Below are 18723 nucleotides of genomic sequence, written 5' to 3'. Positions count from 1 at the left end.
CTCGAGACTTCATAAACACAAGTTTTCTGAATCATAACAGCTAGCAAATTAAATACTCTTGGGAGAATGCATGATTGCAACAGAGACCTTAGATGTCATTCAAATAGATGGATTTAAAGGAGCTAAGTCAGGATGTCTGTAAGAGCAGGAGCCAAATTTGAAATGCATATACAAGATAAAGATACAGTTCAAGTTTATCAAATCTACAGCATAAAGTCTGGCGAAGTTTAAAATGCATATAAGCTGTACGAATTACAGTGAACAAATAGATATCATAGGAGCACCGCGTAACAGTATATATAAGACAAAGTTATTGCATGTACTTCCAAGGTTAATATTAGATCTTCTGTACTTACCTTTATACTTTTTAAATTTTAATTTTACCAAGAGCTAATGATTTTCCCGGTGAAAAGAGCTAATAATACTTTAGAAGATACAAAGAATTCGATCTTTCGCAAGAATTCTGATTTTTTGTCGTTCGTGTCTCAAATTGTTCTTCCTATATTTGAAGCAGACAAATCTACAGGTTGCGTCATTCCTAATCCTGGTCCTCCAACAGGAAAACACACATAAGCACCAGAGCTCGCTTGGCTGCGTACAGTCCCTCGTATCATGACAAGCCTTCGGATTATCATTTACTGGCATACATGAAACTTCCAATCTTGAAACTCAGTGAAAGAATCAGCACTGAAAAGAAGACTAAGTAAATCCAGCCGTGTGATACTACAAATGCAGACTTCCCAGAGAGTAAACCAGAAATGGGCACTAAATCAACAGAGTTAACAGCAGGCCAAAAGCAAGATGAGATTACAAAACTGAACTCTCCATTTTTGCCCCGCATCCAGTTCATCCTGTTGCCTGTTACACTGAAGTCTGTTATTCTGATCATACCTGCAGTTACATCAGCTGAATTGGAACATTCACCCGTGGAATGAAGACGAAGCGCAATTTCTTTAGGCAGGAACTCTGAAGTAAATGCAGGGGAAGCAGCAGTACTGCCCAACAAGTGATTGGCCTGCTTCATAAATGGGTGTGTATTTCCTGCCAAACAAAGTACAGAATAGCTGCCCCATATTACTACAAGTTCAAAAGAGAAATATAAAAGTAATAAAACTGAAACAATAGGGATAAACTATCAGTTTACAAGTTCTCATTATTTTGTGATTTACAGGCACGCATGCACAAGAAAAATAACTGGACGTTAGGAGTTCTAGGCCAACTAGTTTCTCACCTGAAACCAAATTTGATGCCTCTAGATGCTGCTTCAAAGAAGCCTCTTCGCTGGAATGGGCTTCCGCATCAATTTTACTTGCCATGAGAGTATCCTTAGATTCTCTGCCCACATTCTGTAAACAAGCATAAGGGTTTAATATAATGTTATCATGAAAATGAGAGGCCTCTAATAATCTAATGCCCTTACCGGTGGCGTTAAAGGTGATCTTTGGTCAGCATCAGGGTTTTCACTCCCTGCCAACTCAGGAGAATCGAAAGAGATATACTGGGAAATATCATCACCGTCATTAAAGTACACAAGATACTCTTCTAGTACATCAGTATCAGCAGGATTTGCCTCAGCAGGATTCACCAGATCATCGGTTTCCAGGAAAGACCCCCCAGTGGCATCCAAGCATCTCCCATCAAATGTACGATTGTGACTCAAGATATATCCTTCGTGACTTGCTTCAGCCTTGATGCCATCTATCACTGGACTGCTAACTGAAGCATATTGCGCAGGCTTATTCAATAAAAAGTCATCTCGAGCCTCAGAAGTTTGAGCAGTTCCTACCAAGGGCTTTTGATCTTCAATCAATTCTTGGGAACCCTCAGGATAACTGCTGCACTCCCCATGATGGACGTTTAAAGCATGGCCAGCACCTTCAGATGCCACACCCGTATCAAGGTACTGGTAATACAAAGCAATTTCCAAAATTAGAGAAATTTATCATGCGAGCAAGCTAACTTTAAAGAAGGAGACACGTTGAAGAAGCATAAGCAATGACAGATATTCTATTAAAAATAAAAAGGATATAAATATAACAAATGGCTTGCTCCCTAGATAGTCGAGTTAGTATAATTCACACTCAATGTATCTCAATATGCATTAATATTTATGAGAAAAAGTGTTAGATGAGCCAGCTAATTACTTACTTAGCAGCTACAGTAAGATAATATAAGTTACAGAATAGTTTTCCATATATATACAATAAACGAAATAGATTTAGTAATTTAGGCAATACAAGATTTAAGACGAGTTATCTAAACTGCGGCAGCAATGATAAGATATAGGAAATACAACATCAGAGTCAAAAGCTTACAGAGACTGACATAGTCCTGTAACCTCAGAAAAATTAAAATCATTACGCGTTATATGCCATATTGATGTTGAGACGGATACATGAAGATATCTCTTACTGGTAGGAAGGGTATATAAAAACTAAAACAGTAGTAGACATAAATCAGACGCCAAAAAATGAATGTATTTACAATTATATTTCCAACTGATAGGCAGGGAAACTTCTCCCAGCAGGCAACCAAAGGACTTTTCCACACAGTAACAACATGCTTGAAATAGAGAACAGACCTGGTCAAGATCATCCGTTTCAACAAAAGCATTTTCACGAACCATTATTTCATCAGCTGCGGCCTCATCTCCGGGGAGTGAAGCCACAGCAACATCATCATCTTCCCATTCCTCCTCTAGAAAGGGGGCACCATACTGCTCCCCATTCTTTGGACCAGTACCACTCTTCTGGAAAATCCTACAGAGTACGAACGCATCCTTCACCGCCCAGAAGGAAAACTATTTAGCATCGGTATATAATGAACCTTACATAAATGTAGGGTAAGATGATAATTTGGATCGGAATTATTATACTCATTTAGTTTCATTCCTTTAAGAATTTCTGATGCCACGAGTTATTCCCTAAAATTAACAGACTAAATGGTCAGAATTCCAGAAAAGCTAACTTATAGTAATTTTAAGGTTGGGGATTAAAGCTACAGGACCTAATTTAGTTCAATATGTGTGTGTGTGTGTGTGTGTATCAAAGAAGAAATGAACTATGTAAACATAGGCGAAACAGATAACAAGCCACCTGTGGTATTCCGGCTTTTGCCAATTCTTCATCAGCCAATCTGTACTCGTGCATGACCCAATTGGTACGGGTACCGCGCGGCGCCCGCCCACTATGATAAACGAGGGTCTTCTTCATTCCGACGTTACGACAGCTGTGACGAACTGGGCGATCCTTGCCTGTAGTCTTCCAGTATCCTTTCTCAGTGGCCCGATTCGTCTTCGACCCATTTCCATACTTCTTGTCCAGCGCACTGAAGAAGTACCACTCCAAGTCCCTGCTTTTCAGCTTCGACTGACCTATAACGCCACCACAAGGGGGAAAATGGAAAAAATGAAAAGAGGCTCAGAAATGATCACCTTCGGAAGGGCAAAAGCCAGTATAGAAAAACGAGGAGTCATATAGAAATGAATAGCTATTAGAAAAATAAGGATACATAATCGAGCCTCGAAATGAGAAAGAAGAGAAGAGGGCTAACATGGGAGGTCCCAGGGTTCGGATTTATAGATGTCAACAACGGCGATAGGGTCGAAGCGAAAGGATTTGCCGGAGACCTTGCGTCGGAGGTAGTAACGAACGAGTTCTTCGTCGGTGGGGTGGAATCGGAAGCCGGGAGCGAGGGAAGTTGGAGAATCAGGACCCATGAGAGGGAGGCAATCGAGATGAATTGCCGAGAGGGGATTAGGAAGAAGTTTGATATTACGAAGAGGAAAGGTAAGGGGGAAGGGAAGGAAAGGAAAGGAGGGGGAGAGAAAAGAAACGAAGGTTCCAGGAAGGCACAAGGCAGGTTGGACCAGAGGCAGTACGGACTATGCATGCCGTGTGAGGAGAACGGAAAGGAAATGGGACGGAAAGGTTTTTCGTTTAATTTTCAAATTGGGTGGGTGAGAGAGGTAGGTTCGGGTCTGAGCTCAACACCCACCCACGTGAGCCGGGAGCTGAGGCCACAAGGCGTAAATATCTGTCTACGAAGAAAATGGAGTTTGTGATCTGCATTGGCTTCTTTTCTTCATATTTTATGAACAACCAAGTTTCAGACATTCAAATTCGAAAGGGATGACCCACGCCCACATGCATGGCTTTTTGAGATGGAATCTACGCAATTCCATCTATTTTTCTATTAATTTGATTATATTGTGCCCAACCAATTTTTAAACACACTTAGCGTTATGTTCTTGTTAGTTTAAAAAAGAGTTGTTGACGTGAACATGGCTACCTTTGTAACGTCATTGATCCATATAGTGTTTAAAAAAAAATAAATGACGATATTGTTTCCAAGTTTTAGGTTTAGATGTTATTGATGGTCCTTGTGAGCATTAGTGTGGGATCTTTGTCTATCTCAGAAATTTAGGATCCGTTTTCAAAGGATTGATTGGAATGAAAATGAATAAAAAAAACATTAAAAGGAAAAGAATGGAAAATTTCTAGCCGTGAGTGTTTGGTTGACGCTAAAATTAAAAATGAGTTTAATGAAAATTTTATATTTAGTTGGATGAAAGGAAGTGAGAAAATTGAGTTATATTACCATATCATCCCTAATGAAAGAACATAATATTATGAAATAAAAAAAATACTTTTTAAACTTATACGATAATATTATTATTAAAAAAATTCAATAAATTATCATTTAAATAAATTTGAATATTTAACATAAATATAAAAATCACTCTACATATTAAATGATTAAAAATTAAATAAAAAAATATAAATAAAATATATTAAGGAAAAAAAAACTCAATTCGAATATGCTACAGAATTATAGTAAATTTTGCAACTTTCGCACAAAATTCCATGTGTGCTATACTCTGTTATGTTCTGTTTTTCACATAGTAGAATTTCAAATCTGGACCAAGAGAAGACCTTCTCTGACGCATACAATTCTAGAGCGTTCAAATGGATGAGCCAAGTATTGCAAGTTTGGAGAGTCCTGCTATAAGGGGACACATGGAAGTAAAGTTTCCAATTGAGCTTCATGTTTGAGAGGCAAGTCGAGAGCCGAGTCCTTAATCCTGTATCCACATTCCTCTGCTTGCCTTTGTCGGTGAGAACTATATATCATGGTCGTTGGCTTTCTCCATGTCAAACCAGGATGATCCTTCAGGGCCTTCGAGGCGAAGCTTTAGGGGATGGATGCATCAGAGTGTCGTTCTTAAAAAATCTTTCAGCTATTCAATGGTTATTGTGGCTTTGGGTTTCATTTGGATTGAAATTCCGATAAACAGGAAAAAAAAAATGGAGTTGAAAGGTAGAGGAGACAAGAGAGAGTTGAGTTTTTAAAGGTAAATGAGTCAACAGGTTTTTCAAGTGTGCGACTGAAAATTGGTTCTCACCCATTTTGGTGGGAACCCATTTTCAGCTCTCTAAAGGCAAATCACTGTCCAGCCACAATTTCCTTTCCCTTCTCTTCTTTCAACCAAACATCCGCGCCACTTGAAAATTCCCATTTTTCATTTCCTTTGCCAGATTTTTTTGGAACCAAACGGGGCCTATTTATAGTAGGCTGTGGCTGTCCTCTCTTTTGATCCCAAGGAAACATGTTCCTCTCCATGTCTAGATGTGTGGGAGTGAGAGACATAAAATGTTAGGGGAGTCAAAAACCATTGAATAGAAGGAGAGCACTACAAATACTTCCTCCTAATCCTTTAATTATTCATGAATCCTTATTATTACAAAATCACACAGAGAGCAATATGGTAAATAAGCATTTAATAAAGTCCACTTAATTAAATTTTTTCCTTCCTTACGCTCACCATAATATGCTCTTGTATTTTGTGCGTGTGTACTGTTTACTTTTCATTGACTACTTGGGGAAGTGAAACATTCAATGAAATGAATTTAACATATCGGAAAAACTTGTTTAATAAATGAGTTCAATCAAATCTAAAGGCCCGTTTAAAAAAACCCTGATTATTTCAACCTCTGCACCCCACTTAAACACACCCTGATTATTTGCAGCGGCCGCAGCATGCTGCAATCCAACGCCATTATAAATAGTAAGTACCAGCTTTTGGACAAATGAAGCCACATAGATTCAGTTTATATACCGTGAAAAGTTCGTTCCGCCTCTGTTATCAATTCGAACGGCAAAGATCAGAGTTTCGGTAACTGGTCCTAAATTACGCAATATGAAAGGAAACAAATCCCCTAAACCAGGGTTGTCTGAAATTCCTGAAACAAACGATTTCAACCGTTGGATTTTTTGTGATGGTGCCGGTGTCACATGGCAGATTAACCACAGCATGATCTGCACTGTCCCAACAATCCAACAAACCAAAAATCGCAACTTCAATAAAATCTAAACAACCCCTACGCCAAGGGATATGGATTCAGTCCATCAGAGTGTCCCGGTAGCTTGAACTAATAGGTCAACCTTCCCTTCCCTACATGCCATACCTAGTTATTCCATGAGGATTAACTTGGGCTAGATGAATGCCTTGGGTTCTCATATTGGCTTCACTCCAGATCAGAGGCGCCACCATTGAGTCCAAGCTCAGCATCCTCTTTTTAGCTCCACCTGGAGATCCTTCCAGAGTCAACCCTCCTAGGCTTTCAAGTGATGTCAAGCAGCTTTCAGTGGAACAGTCACCCCGCTGCTGCTGGAAACTAGGCTGTGCTTCCGGAACATTCACTCCAGTCGCCTCAGTTGATGGTAAGGAGCAAAAGCCGAGGGGATCAAGCATAGAAGATTTTGATGTTTTATTTCCCATGCCTTGAAATTTCTGGTTGTCCGTGTCTATTACCGTAGCACCAATAAATTGATCAGCTAACATCTTACAGGCTCTCTCAAGCATGGCCATATATTTTCTCTCGGCATCCTGGCGTATCTGCAAGTGCTTCTCTGCCTACAGCACAAGAATGCTTTAAAGTAGTGAGCAGGACAAATTTATGAGATTTAAGAGCAAAGATACACTTGACAAAAAAACTGACACAGGTACAATGGATATGTACTGGATGGGAGGAAGAATATTAGGCGAGAGTCAGAAGAGCAAGCAACCGCTGGTAAATCCTAACCACCAATTGAGACTAATGATAACACAGTCACAAATGAATGATAATAATCTTCTTTGATTTTTGCATTCCAAGTTTTGTTACTTCTCTTAATTTTAAAGACATTTACCTCGACTAGCAAGTGCAGTTTGCTTTGCACTTCCATTTGTGCCCTTAATGCTTCCTTGACTTCGTGACCTCTAGAAATCACATAGAAACTGAGTAAATAATTATTCAAACTTTCAGGCAAGCTTGATTTCACGAAAGCGTGAAAATCCTTACTCATTTGCATCAGAAGCTGGCAGCTTTGGAGCAGAGTCACCAGGGCTCTCTAAAAGATATGAAGCAGATATTCCTTCCACAATTTTTCAACAAATGAATTAAAGTTTATTCTGAGCATGACTATTTACAAAATACAGTTACTCAGCAACTACTACACTAATAAGCTCAAATTCTAATTGCAAACTTAGCCTTGTATCCGACAGATGATGGCTTCCGGATGCACCAAGAAAGAGACTCTAATCATGTTATAGCAGATAGAGGCAAGATTCTAAAAATTTATGTCAAAAAATTAGATGACTCTAGCATAATTGGAGACTGGAGAGAGATGCAAGAAAACCTACCATCTTTGCATCCCTCCCCACTATCTTTTCCTGATTGCTTGCCAAGTCTGTATTTCTGCAAAGCAGCAAAGAATAGTTTAAACACAAATTTAAAAAAAAAAAGAATGTAAATTTCACTTTCACTTGAAATTATACAGTTTATACCATTACCAAAAGAATAATAGGGAATTATCACCCAAAAAAAAAAGGAACAACAGGGAAACACACCTGAAGATGACTCTTTAAATGATAAAGAGTCAAACCTTTGACATTCATGGTCCTCATGATTGCTTTTGGTGTAGCTTCTGCAGATGACAATTTTGATAATAGAAGTTTTTATTGAAGACAGAAATACCCACACAAAAGGGGAAAAAAAACGGAGAGAGAGAGAGAAATCTTTTTAACAAGCTACGCAGAAGAAAGCATGTATTGCAAAAGTGCCACATCAACAATAGAAATAAAAAGCTTCTTAATCCCTGTGAAAGTTTAACCAGCGAAGTCCCATGAAACAACAACTGTCAGCTGAGAGTGAGAATAGGGGTTTTTTGTTTGGGCCCCCGCACCCGGGGTGGGGCAGTTGGTTTTGTCACTTTGTCTCACAGAAAAAGACTGCTACTTGAAAATATAAGTCACACGTTCCAACCAAATGCACCGAATTGTTTCTGATGGAGCAAGCTCCTGTACGGCCTTTCTTATTCCTGCCAAATTTTATACTTAACAATGAAAACTTTTACGCGATCAAAGCAGGTTTAACCAAAAACTTTAGAAGGCCCGGTCTAAATATAATTGCCTGTCATATCCAGCAGCGGTTTCAGAACAGTACTAACATATAAAGCACCCATCATAAGGAAATTCTTTGTGCGGCGTCTCAATCTATAAAAGATTACTGTTGAGCACTGGCATGCAAATTAAAGACATCATTTTTAAGCGGGCTCTGGATTTCCAATGGGGATTAACAAGAAGGAATTCATCTTTATTCACAGAATGGCTGCAAAATTAGACGGGTTTACTAGAACACATGCCAAAAAAATCCATAGTCGAAATCCTTTCATCTGAAGTGGAAAATTCATGAAACTAATCATACAAGACTTAAAGAGAAGTCCGAATAAAATATTGAAGCCCTGTAAACAGTAGAAAATCCAATGTGATGTAGTGTGATATAGAAATATCGAGCTTAATATTGGAGCTATGTGAACTGTAGAAAATCCAATGTCATGTGGTGTGATATGGAAATATTGAGCTTCTTCAGATACCATACACAATTAGTTAAAAATCTGCACTGACACAAGTCACACATGAAATAATCCAACAGATTTCATTTAATCAAACAATTGAAACGTAAATTTCAACTTACTAGGCATAAAATATGTCAAGCTTGATTTTATTATGAGACTTAACAACTAGACCAGGTTAAATATTCCGAGAGCAAGCTTAGTTGCCAATCTGTGATGAATTCATGCAAAAATTTCTTGTTTATTAGTGCTGAAGTGAATTAAAAAAGGGAGGAAAAATTCATCTCAACAAAGTTTGTAAATCCCTCGAAAAAGCCATTAAACCCTCATCTTCCACTTGAAAGAGTTTTAAGCCAAAATTCTTACATGATTTGAGATGTTTGTTTGCATGCCAACAAAGGCACAAGTATTCTACGTCTATGATCGGTGAAACAATAAATGTGAGGCAAAAATACAATGCAATGCAAGAACTATGTAAAAGTATAGAACTTGGTAACCTTTCTCAGTGCATTAGATATCGCCTTACGTTACCCATCAATAATTCACTTCCAGACCTTAATCAGATAAAACAGGCTCCAACTGTTCCTACCTTTGAGCCGTCAAATAAAATTGCGGAGCAAGTCTCCACAGAGGTAATGTTCTTCACCTTCTCATAACCCTTTTAAGTAATTCTATTCGTCAGGGTGGAAGAAGTAACCGACATTTTCAACACAAGCATGCTAACGAAGACTTATTGGTATTACTAACTAGAAAAACTTAAAAGAAACAGCAAAGTATTTCAACTCCAAATATTCCAGCCAAAGCTAATGAGAATAAGTAATTCCACTTATTTCAATAGAGTTTATACGAGATACGAAAAGCCCCATCTTTCCTAGCTCCCAGAAGCTAAGTGATCACTAACAAATGACGATGAAGATTCCTAAAAAATCCCCACGTTATAGATAGCAAATTACCCAAACCATTGCTCAATCTTTTCTATCCATGAAATTGGTGCATCACGGCCAAGATAAAGCTTGCATAAATGGAATACGATTATAATGAAAAAGGCAAAAAGGTTAAGGAACAAATTACTTACTACTGGCACCTCCAAGCTGAGTGACGGCATCAACAAATCGCTCGTGAAGGTCCGCAGTCCAACGAAGTCGAGGTTTGGGATCAGCAGTCAGGACAAGACATGGGTCTCCAAGGTGACTGTGGTTCAATCCACCCTGCATATTTTCTTGACCAAATGTCCCTTCGTGAGGATGTATTAGTCTCGAAAACATAATACTCTTCCTCCTACTCCTTCTTCTATGGAGACAGTCCCGGACACTGATGAATCAGAAAATAAATCGAAGGAGCAGATCCAGAATCATCCCCATTACCTGGAACGGAACGAAACAGAAGAGGAGAGAGAGTGAGGGTAAAATGAGCAAATGGGGTGAGTGAAAAGAGTAGCGTCAGAAAGATTTTGACGCGACGGAGGGAATGGCAGAGTGAAAATGATGAGAAAGGCAAAGCAAGTGAATGGAGCTGGCAATGTCACGCTTTTCTGAGATTTTGTCCCTTTCTGCCGTATTTGTGAAAAAGAAATTTTTTTTACAAAATAAAAAAAATCAGTGATGCAGTCATACAGTCGATTATTGCCATCCTCTCACTCATCCTTTTGCCGCTCTATTTCGTGTATCCACTTTCCACCATCGGTCGTTTTCTGAGGGCTGACAATTAATGCCTGCATATCAGAGTTCTATTTATTCTTAATTCAATTGATGAAATAAAGTAAACTGTACTATTATTAAAACGATGTTGATTGATTGAGAAAACAAATGGCGCACTTATTTAAAAAGTATTAATTTTAATATTTCTAATTTAACAGAAATTAGTATTAAGTTTAAGATGACTAGATATACAGTAAATGTGGAAAAACGGGTTTACGGTATGAGCCTAAAACGGTGCGAGTTGAAGTAATTCTCACCTTGGCAGCCTGCCTTAATTTTTTTATTTTTTAATAAAAAACTATTACTATTGTATGTGTTGGGTTTAGTTTGAAATGTTAAAATTAAGTTTGGAATCTTAAATTTGAGTAATGGGATATAATAAAATAATGTGAAGATTAATTTATAATTTAAGAAGATATTTTTAAAAAAATAACACATATTTTTTATAAATAATTAATTTAACTAGTTTTCTTATCCAAATTAATTAAGCAGATATTTTATGTATATATATAAGCATCGCATGTTTATTTAATCTTATAAAAGCTTGCATAGTAATGCAAAAAATAAATGAAAAATAAAAGATGGACAGTGTTTTTTATATAACTACAGTCACAAATATATAAAGTACTTAATTACATATGTAATAATATGAATAAGACAATATTCAATTGTTCATGTAGAATTTGAGGAACAAAATATTTTAATTATATTGTATAATATATTAGGAATTATATGAAGAGGAAAAAAAAAGCGGGTTAACTCGCGAGTAAGTGCAAGCTAAAGTAGACTGCACCTTAGAGGGTTGGCATTTTGCCAACCCGAGCCTGCTTTTGTATTATCGGCTCTAGATATACTCTAAGTTATTTAAAAAAAAACCTAAAATATATTATTTATGTAGTAGTATAATGATTTTTATATATTTTCTTACCATTTAATGAGGATTTGAGTATTCTCACTCAATAAAAAATAGTGCAATATGTTTTTAACATAAAAATACTTTTGTGTTAATTAAAGCATTTATTGTCTTTTTTATTTATTTGTTGTTATTGAAAAGCGAAAAAAACTGAAAAAATTAGTTAAAAGTAACTGTTTGAAAATATCATTGGTTGAATGGACTTTGAATTTCAGTAGATACAACTTGTTTTTAGTGGCAGCAAATTTTCTTCACTTATATGTAATTTATCTTTTGCTATGTACAAATAATTTTTATTTTAAAAATTTTTCTATATCATTATAATTGAATAAAAATTACAGTTATTAAAAATAAATTACACTAGGTCCCTTTATTAAAAAAAAAAAGTTCAAATATATACTTTTAATGATATTTCTGAAAGGAATATTCTTTTCTATTTCCCATACAAGAATTACTAGGAGAGAAAAATCTGTCAAAAGAGAGATTAAGAATATTGCTAGAATTTTTTTATTTGTACATATATATTTAAAATTTGTAATTTACTTAATCTACTTTTAATTGAAAAAGTTGGTATTTATTTCTTATGGAAAGAAAGGAAGGGAATTCTAGGTACACCAAAACTTATAAATTGTGTGTGGGTGTTAAATACTACCTCCGCTACTTAATGTAAGGTTTTGTTTAATTTTTATTTTGATCATAAATATAAAACATTAATTTATTTTGTTTATCATATTTATATATTTTTTCTCCAGATAGTCATTATAATAATGGTAGTTCTAACTAATATACTTGATTAGTAAAAATATTTTAGAAAAAACAACACCTATTTATTACAAATAACTAACTTAACTTATTTCCTTAATCTTTTCAAATTAGTCAACTAATTCTTATAATTAGGACCAAAGATAGTATATAATTATCGAATTAATAGATATTGATGATAGGTATATTAATACGTTGGTCAAAACATAAACTTTCTGTTTGGATGGGAAGAAAAGTTGAGAAGAAAGAAAATGAGAAAAAAAAAATAAAGAAAAGAAATTAGAGAGAAAATATTATCACTTCTCATGTTTAGATGGACAAGAGAAAATAGAAAGGAAAAAAATGAATAAATATGTGAATGACTAAAATACCCTTTTTGTTATATCAAAATATATTTTGATTAAAATCAAATTAAATATCATAATGAAAAATCATATTTACATTAACATAATCATATAATTTAAAATCAAATTATTTGATAAAGATATATTATCATGTTATTATATCTTAATATCAAATAATTTTGTAAAAAAAGAAAAAAACATTTTGTGTAATGTAATGTTTAAAAAAAACAAAAAAACAACGATTCTACTTGTTTTTCATTTCAGTTTATTTTAGAAGGATTTTTATAATTTTAATTATTTTATTTTTAAATAAAACAAACATAGAAGAAAGACTTGATAATAATAAATAAAGTTAAAAAATGAGAAAAAAATAAATAGATATTATTTTGCTGGAAAAACACATGTAAGGGTAGAGAAGAAAAATATGTTTTCTTCTCATTTTCTCTTCATATATCAAGAGAAAAGTTAGGAAAAAATAGACGTGAGACCCACCTCATTTTTTTCCAACCTTTCTTTCCTCCTACTTTTGTTGCCTCATTCAAATAGAAAAAAAACCACTTCTCCCCTTGTTTCCCTTTCTAGTTTTCCTTTCTCTTTTATTTTCTCTCCATCCAAACATAGCAAAAAAATGGATATTAACACTGATTATTTGTTAAAAAAACATATTAAGATAAAATATAAAATTATAACAAAAATTATACTACCTGCAAACTTGATTCCAAATCACCCGCCAGATTCCATGGTCATTCTTCTTCCTCGTTTCTATATTGCACAGTGTATCCCTCTTCCTCTTATGTTGGTCAACCACAAGATTCAAGTACCCCACTCTAAACCTTCATTGACTCTAACAGAGTAATCTTCTTTGACCCCGGTAGCTCCCTGTCAGGGAGCATAATCATGTTCGTCCTCAGCGGAATCATTCCATTCAAATGCCAGAAACTTGAAAAGGAGCGATTCAAGGAACCAAATGGGAAAGAGTACTGCAACACGTTGAAATCCTTGCTGGGTTTTGCCGTCTTTCACTGTCGTTGTGGATGGTCGGATCTGGTTCAGAGGAAGGAGGAAGAACGTTGCTTCGGCAAAGATGTCGCAGGCAGGGGGTGAAGGGGATTAGAAGATAGGAGGGGGAGATGAGAATGATGGGATGAGAAGCAATTTGGTCTGAAAGTTCAATCCCAAGACTGATTTCCTAATATAAGGGGGAGTGGTGGCCCGGAGCAATCCCATAAAAGGTGGTATGGATCAATCCCAGGACTGTCGCAGTTTTCATACCAAACATGAGAAAATAAGCATCCCATTACCAACACCAGTGCCAACCCCTCCAGTATGTCGTAACAAATAGGACCTAAATATTTGAGCTTACATTTAAATTATTTTATTTTAATCAAGTTATGATACTGACATTTTTTAAGGAATCTCTTTTAAATTTGAAAGTCTTTGTTTTTAATAAGAAAAGACATTAAATGTAAAAAGTATAACCTTACTTCTTGAATTTTATACAAAATTTCATTTTAATCCCTTAATTTTATAAAATGATTTTTCAATCCCTAAACCCTGACACTATTAGTTTCATTAGTAAAAAAATGTCAATATTAAAATTTAAAATGTTGAAAAATCATTCTAAAATGCTAAAATGCTAAAATTAGATAACAAAGACACACTTCTGCTTTAAATAGATAAATTAGAGTACAGACAGTGCTGAAAACAGGTATCAAATATTATGAAAATCAAATCAAACAAAAACCAAGACTTTAGTTTTCATCCCAATTAACTAGTAGCACTAATTATGAATGTCACTAGACCAACCAAATTAATTGTTGAAACCTTGTATTGTGCGAGTTATGAATGTTTTGAATTTCTAAAGAATTGTCCCGTTCCATTTGCCATAATGGCCTCAGGACCAAAATGAATCAATTGACTACTAGACCAGAGGGGATAGGCAAATTATGTATCCTTTTCCTGGTCAAGGGATAAACTTTCATTGAGGTACTAAGAACCGTAGAAGTTTAGATTCAGTAATCAGTAACCAAAAAGGCAGATATTTGTCAGCTACTCCAGTACATCTTATGCATAATGTGTTCTCCATTTCATCATCAAGAGATAATCGCAGCAGAACAAGCTTCGGTTTGTATTCTTTCTTTTCAAGTGTCAAGAATGGGGTCCAGACAAGAAAGCTATAAGAAGCAAAGAACTTAATATCGCGGGATTGAACTTCACTTTGCTTTTCATCTATAAACTACTAATTGTTAAACAGACAACAGACTTGCCGAACACTAAAAGTAAAAACAGACAACCACCTATAATTCAGTCAGCTCTGCGCAGCTTCACATTCCTTGGAATTTCCTTGTAGCTCTGAACCTTTTCAACAGCTCGACGCAGTGGCCTCCCAACAGATGATCTTCGAACTTCCTGAGGTTCAAACTTAACGGAATGATTTTCTTTCATTTGTTGTCCAGAATCCACACATGAGGTTGATGGACTGCTTCTCTTTATTACACTATCGTGTAAAGGAACAGCAAAGTTTGGATCATCAATCTCAAACAAGTCTTCAGTTGGTTTAGGATCTTCAGGCTTTAACCTGGCAGATTGCCTTCTCATAATTCTGCAAGGTCAGCAGGTGTTCATTATAAATCCGATCGTTCCTCAAATTACAAACTCAGACATTTCAAATCAAGCATATACAAGCAATCAAGCATACCTCTTATCAACATTCTCCTTTCTGTCAACTTGCTCAACAGTAGGAAGCCCTGAAACTGCATGAGTAAACAAGTTTTTAAAAAGAATAAATAAACTTGGCAACCTCTGAAAGTAAAAATTTGACATATGCTAGAAACAATTACATTTAGTGTCTTCTCTGGTTTCTTCAGTTGATTCTGATATTTCAGTCCTAAACCTAGCAGATTGCCTTCTCAAACTTTGCCTTCCAATAATTCATGAAAAGCACGTAAATGGTTATTAATTCTCCCATTAATCATAAATCCCAATTACAGACGCTCAAATAAGATATATACAAGCATACCTTCTGTTTTCGATATTCCCTAAGGGAATTTGCACAATGGAAGAAGGTCCTGCATCTGCGTGAAGTAACATATGAGAAAAAGCTTGGTAATCTGAGAATATAACAAGACGATACATTGTGTTGTACAATTACATTCAGTGTCTACTCTGGTTTCTTCTTTAGCTGTTGTTCCCTTTCTTTTTACCAGATTTTCTTGCAGATGAGATACACATGGTTTGGTGTCATCAATCTCTAAGGAATCTTCTGTGACCCCTGGCTTTTCATATTTGAACCCCATAGACTGCGTCCTCAAACAGTACCTATTTATATATTCATGGAGAGATATAAGTAGCCTCTTCAAGCATGTCAATTGTCAAACTTCAAGCATTATTCCAGTATATCAGGAAATTATGAAACTCGTACCTTTGGTTGTCGACCTTCTCTTTGGGGTTAGCTTGTTTAATAACAGCAGATCCAGAAGCTGCATCATATCAGTCACGTGTTTACGATATACATACATATATTAGGTTTAGCAGTTGTATAAATACAGTGGATCAGGTACAGTAACTACATTGAGATTTAGAGACTTTTCTCCTTTTGGCATCGGAAAGAATATCCTCTCTTCCATCTGCTTTAAAAGTTTGACCCGATAGCTGACTCTGAGATGGTCAGACCAGAAGGTAGAGAAAAAAGGACATAAATATTGCAGGCAGCAAATAGTAAAGACCAATTACCATAGCTAAACAATAAAGAAACTATTTAAAGCACCTCATTTGCAGTGATTTTATCTTTCAATTTTGATGTCTGCTTTTTTTCCTAGGAGGGAACGGAAAAAGTAACAGTTAGAAAACAGTCAATCATTTTGACTCCCGCACTAGCACCTATTAACATGAGTTAAACTGACCTTTGGTTCTAATTTCGCAGCTTTGAGTATGCCATTTTTGCATCCTAGTTCAAGCTGGAGTTCCCTCAGCTGAATGGCAAAAAACAGTGTAGCTCAACAACAATTACACAAATAAAAGGCAACATAAAAGCGTTAAGCTGTTATATGTATCAACTGCATCCGAAAGGTTAACTCACCCTCTGTCTACTAGAATTAAGTTCCTGCATAAATCATACAATAGAAATTAGCGAGGTTAGATATTCAATTCCAAACCTTTTCAAGCTATATAGCATCATACTAGGCGGCTAGAGTAATATACTCAGTAATTAGAACGTTTAAACAGTACCACCAACATCTGGCTATTTGCCCGAGCAAGATCCACATTTTGCATGCTCAGTTTCTGAAAATTGCCTTGCAATTTCTGTAGCTCTGCTTTACTTGATTCTATAATAGCACTATCAACCACAGTTCAGGAACGCCCAATAAAGTACAGCCAGCTTAACAACAGTAAATACCATCAGATAAAAGATAGATTAAATTTACAGAGGATACTTTCTGCTTGCCAGAAGCTTCATCAGCATCGCATTTTCCTGCAAAATATGTGTATGATAGTCCATACCTTAAGTGTCAAACCAATGACAGAAAGGAAAAAACTTAGGTCAAGTTCTCCGGTCACACATGGCTATATGTCTTTTTTTGTGTCATATGTGTTCATAATTAAATGCCATTAAATGCTAACATTTTAAAAACACATGGTTACGTGTAATTAAAGAACTTGACATAATGAATATAAAAAACTTGACGTAAGTATTGTCCCTACAGAAATAGAAGGAAATCTTGAAATGCCACACTTACAATAAATATACCTTCAGAAGTTGGTCAGTAGATTCGTCAACTCCTAGGGTAGCAGATTGCTTCTTGGCAGGTTGGTTTGATGGCTTTAGGTGCTCCTGCTGCAAATTTGTTATGTCAGTCAGCATTTTCTTCGTTGGGCCCCCAACGAAATTTCCCCTCGCCACTTTTCCTTTCTGTGTTTTGTTGCCTGCAAACCATTTCATGTTATTCCAGGAACACATATTCAGCAATGCAACACCCCAAAACCCATATTGCACTTTCAGCCAAGAAAGAAAACACCCAGCAGCCGCAAATTGAAAATAGAATTTTGGATCTTCAGCTATCTGGTGGCTCGCCTTAGTAAAATTATCAGCTTTACAATCTCAAAAGAACGCAGATATTGACTTTCCTAGGACAGCACCTAATGCATATTTCAGAACCCGCAACGACAAAGCTTATATAAACTATAAACTAACAATCGATAACCCACAGAAAATCCTAATAGAAGTTAAAAATGATCTTGTCAAAATATAACAGGTAACTCGGACACATCTACTAAGAAACTCAAACGGAGAGCATTAAAAACCTATGCCCACGCGAAAGAAGGTTACAATTTAAGTGAGAAACAAAAATTTAAAAAAAGGGGAATGTTGTTAGGGCAAAGCTGTACCACCGCTGCCACACGGCTCCGAATCAACTAAGATGCTTCCTTCCATTGTGAACGACGTGCACCTAGTAATACTGATTCATCAGCTCAGCTCCTCATTCTCTAATCAACGGAGGGAAACTGAAGCGAGGGAATGGGAAATTTGGAATAGTGGAATTGATTGCACGGAAGAAACAACGTCTTTCCGAAGCGACGTCCGAACCTCTTTTGAATTCTGATAATTTTGCTCTGAGCCTATGGTTCTTACCTTACCAGCGCTTTCCTTTTGTATTTTTTCGGCATGTAAATTTATTTAGACAGGGAAAAAAAACATTATTCGCTTTCTTTTCCAACAAAACCATTAATCAAATTAGGACATGCACATTTTGTAATTCCTAAATTACGATTGCCATTGATATGAAATTTAGTAAATAGAACAAAATCCGATTACCGAATTATAAATTATTTCACATTTCATCACAAAAACTACTTTGTCCTCAGAATATTTTATTATTATATTATTTATAATAATATACTAACAATACGAATACAAATGAAAGAATGAAACTGAGTTCTTTTTTTTTTTTTACCAGAATAAAACTGAGATCAATTCCCTGGCCAGAAATTGTTTTTTATTTTTATTTATAATAAGATAAAAACATTTGACCATAAATATTTTAAGTATTTATTCTTTTCACAAATTTTGACGCATCAATTTTTTGGTTAATAATTCTACTTTATTTATTTATTT

At 35.7% G+C, this 18723-nt stretch overlaps 3 protein-coding genes across 4 annotated transcripts; all 3 read right to left on the bottom strand.

The window, feature by feature from the left end:
• Nucleotides 1–135: 135 nt before the first annotated feature.
• On the bottom strand, nucleotides 136–3881 carry LOC114753315 (NAC domain-containing protein 78-like). The gene is made up of 6 exons (XM_028941992.1): nucleotides 3553–3881; nucleotides 3096–3373; nucleotides 2582–2779; nucleotides 1421–1903; nucleotides 1232–1346; nucleotides 136–1041 (listed from the first exon to the last, which is right to left on the bottom strand). The coding sequence occupies exons 1-6, from the start codon at nucleotides 3716–3718 to the stop codon at nucleotides 632–634; spliced, it is 1650 nt and encodes a 549-aa protein (XP_028797825.1). The 5' UTR covers nucleotides 3719–3881; the 3' UTR covers nucleotides 136–631.
• A 2198-nt stretch (nucleotides 3882–6079) lies between these two features.
• LOC114753312 (protein PHR1-LIKE 2-like) lies at nucleotides 6080–13388 on the bottom strand. 2 transcript variants are annotated; one of them, XM_028941989.1, is made up of 8 exons: nucleotides 13316–13388; nucleotides 10509–10606; nucleotides 9971–10259; nucleotides 7892–7968; nucleotides 7685–7739; nucleotides 7344–7416; nucleotides 7192–7261; nucleotides 6080–6916 (listed from the first exon to the last, which is right to left on the bottom strand). In XM_028941989.1, exons 3-8 carry the CDS (start codon nucleotides 10158–10160, stop codon nucleotides 6455–6457), a joined length of 927 nt encoding a protein of 308 aa, XP_028797822.1. In that variant the 5' UTR covers nucleotides 10161–10259; nucleotides 10509–10606; nucleotides 13316–13388; the 3' UTR covers nucleotides 6080–6454. The 2 variants fall into 2 exon arrangements, with proteins under 2 accessions (XP_028797822.1, XP_028797821.1); XM_028941988.1 differs by lacking the exons at nucleotides 10509–10606; nucleotides 13316–13388 and having other exon boundaries at nucleotides 9971–10344.
• Nucleotides 13389–14605: 1217 nt separating this feature from the next.
• On the bottom strand, nucleotides 14606–18185 carry LOC114753313 (SHUGOSHIN 2). The gene is made up of 14 exons (XM_028941990.1): nucleotides 17997–18185; nucleotides 17359–17534; nucleotides 17045–17082; nucleotides 16839–16947; nucleotides 16690–16713; nucleotides 16514–16582; nucleotides 16378–16425; nucleotides 16181–16268; nucleotides 16033–16090; nucleotides 15763–15929; nucleotides 15631–15685; nucleotides 15452–15531; nucleotides 15310–15364; nucleotides 14606–15213 (listed from the first exon to the last, which is right to left on the bottom strand). The coding sequence occupies exons 1-14, from the start codon at nucleotides 18040–18042 to the stop codon at nucleotides 14916–14918; spliced, it is 1311 nt and encodes a 436-aa protein (XP_028797823.1). The 5' UTR covers nucleotides 18043–18185; the 3' UTR covers nucleotides 14606–14915.
• Nucleotides 18186–18723: the final 538 nt, after the last annotated feature.

This window comes from Neltuma alba, unplaced genomic scaffold, assembly GCF_004799145.2.
Source record: "Neltuma alba isolate B1F8T4 unplaced genomic scaffold, ASM479914v2 tig00007847_pilon, whole genome shotgun sequence".
Lineage (NCBI taxonomy): Eukaryota > Viridiplantae > Streptophyta > Magnoliopsida > Fabales > Fabaceae > Neltuma > Neltuma alba.
This window is presented reverse-complemented; position numbering and strand designations above follow the sequence as displayed.

Excerpts from the sequence above, each read along its gene's own strand:
- LOC114753315 (XM_028941992.1), bottom strand. The coding sequence starts at position 3,718 with ATGGGTCCTGATTCTCCAACTTCCCTCGCTCCCGGCTTCCGATTCCAC. Across the intron at positions 2,780-3,095 it reads CAAAAGCCGGAATACCACAG|GATGCGTTCGTACTCTGTAG; the intron begins GTGGCTTGTTAT and ends TGGGCGGTGAAG. Across the intron at positions 1,904-2,581 it reads AAACGGATGATCTTGACCAG|TACCTTGATACGGGTGTGGC; the intron begins GTCTGTTCTCTA and ends TTGTATTACCAG.
- LOC114753312 (XM_028941989.1), bottom strand. The coding sequence starts at position 10,160 with ATGTTTTCGAGACTAATACATCCTCACGAAGGGACATTTGGTCAAGAA. Across the intron at positions 7,740-7,891 it reads ATTTAAAGAGTCATCTTCAG|AAATACAGACTTGGCAAGCA; the intron begins GTGTGTTTCCCT and ends GCTGCTTTGCAG. Across the intron at positions 7,417-7,684 it reads TGGGGAGGGATGCAAAGATG|GAATATCTGCTTCATATCTT; the intron begins GTAGGTTTTCTT and ends AAATTGTGGAAG.
- LOC114753313 (XM_028941990.1), bottom strand. The coding sequence starts at position 18,042 with ATGGAAGGAAGCATCTTAGTTGATTCGGAGCCGTGTGGCAGCGGTG. Across the intron at positions 17,083-17,358 it reads CTACTGACCAACTTCTGAAG|GAAAATGCGATGCTGATGAA; the intron begins GTATATTTATTG and ends CATATTTTGCAG. Across the intron at positions 16,426-16,513 it reads CTGCGAAATTAGAACCAAAG|GAAAAAAAGCAGACATCAAA; the intron begins GTCAGTTTAACT and ends GTTCCCTCCTAG.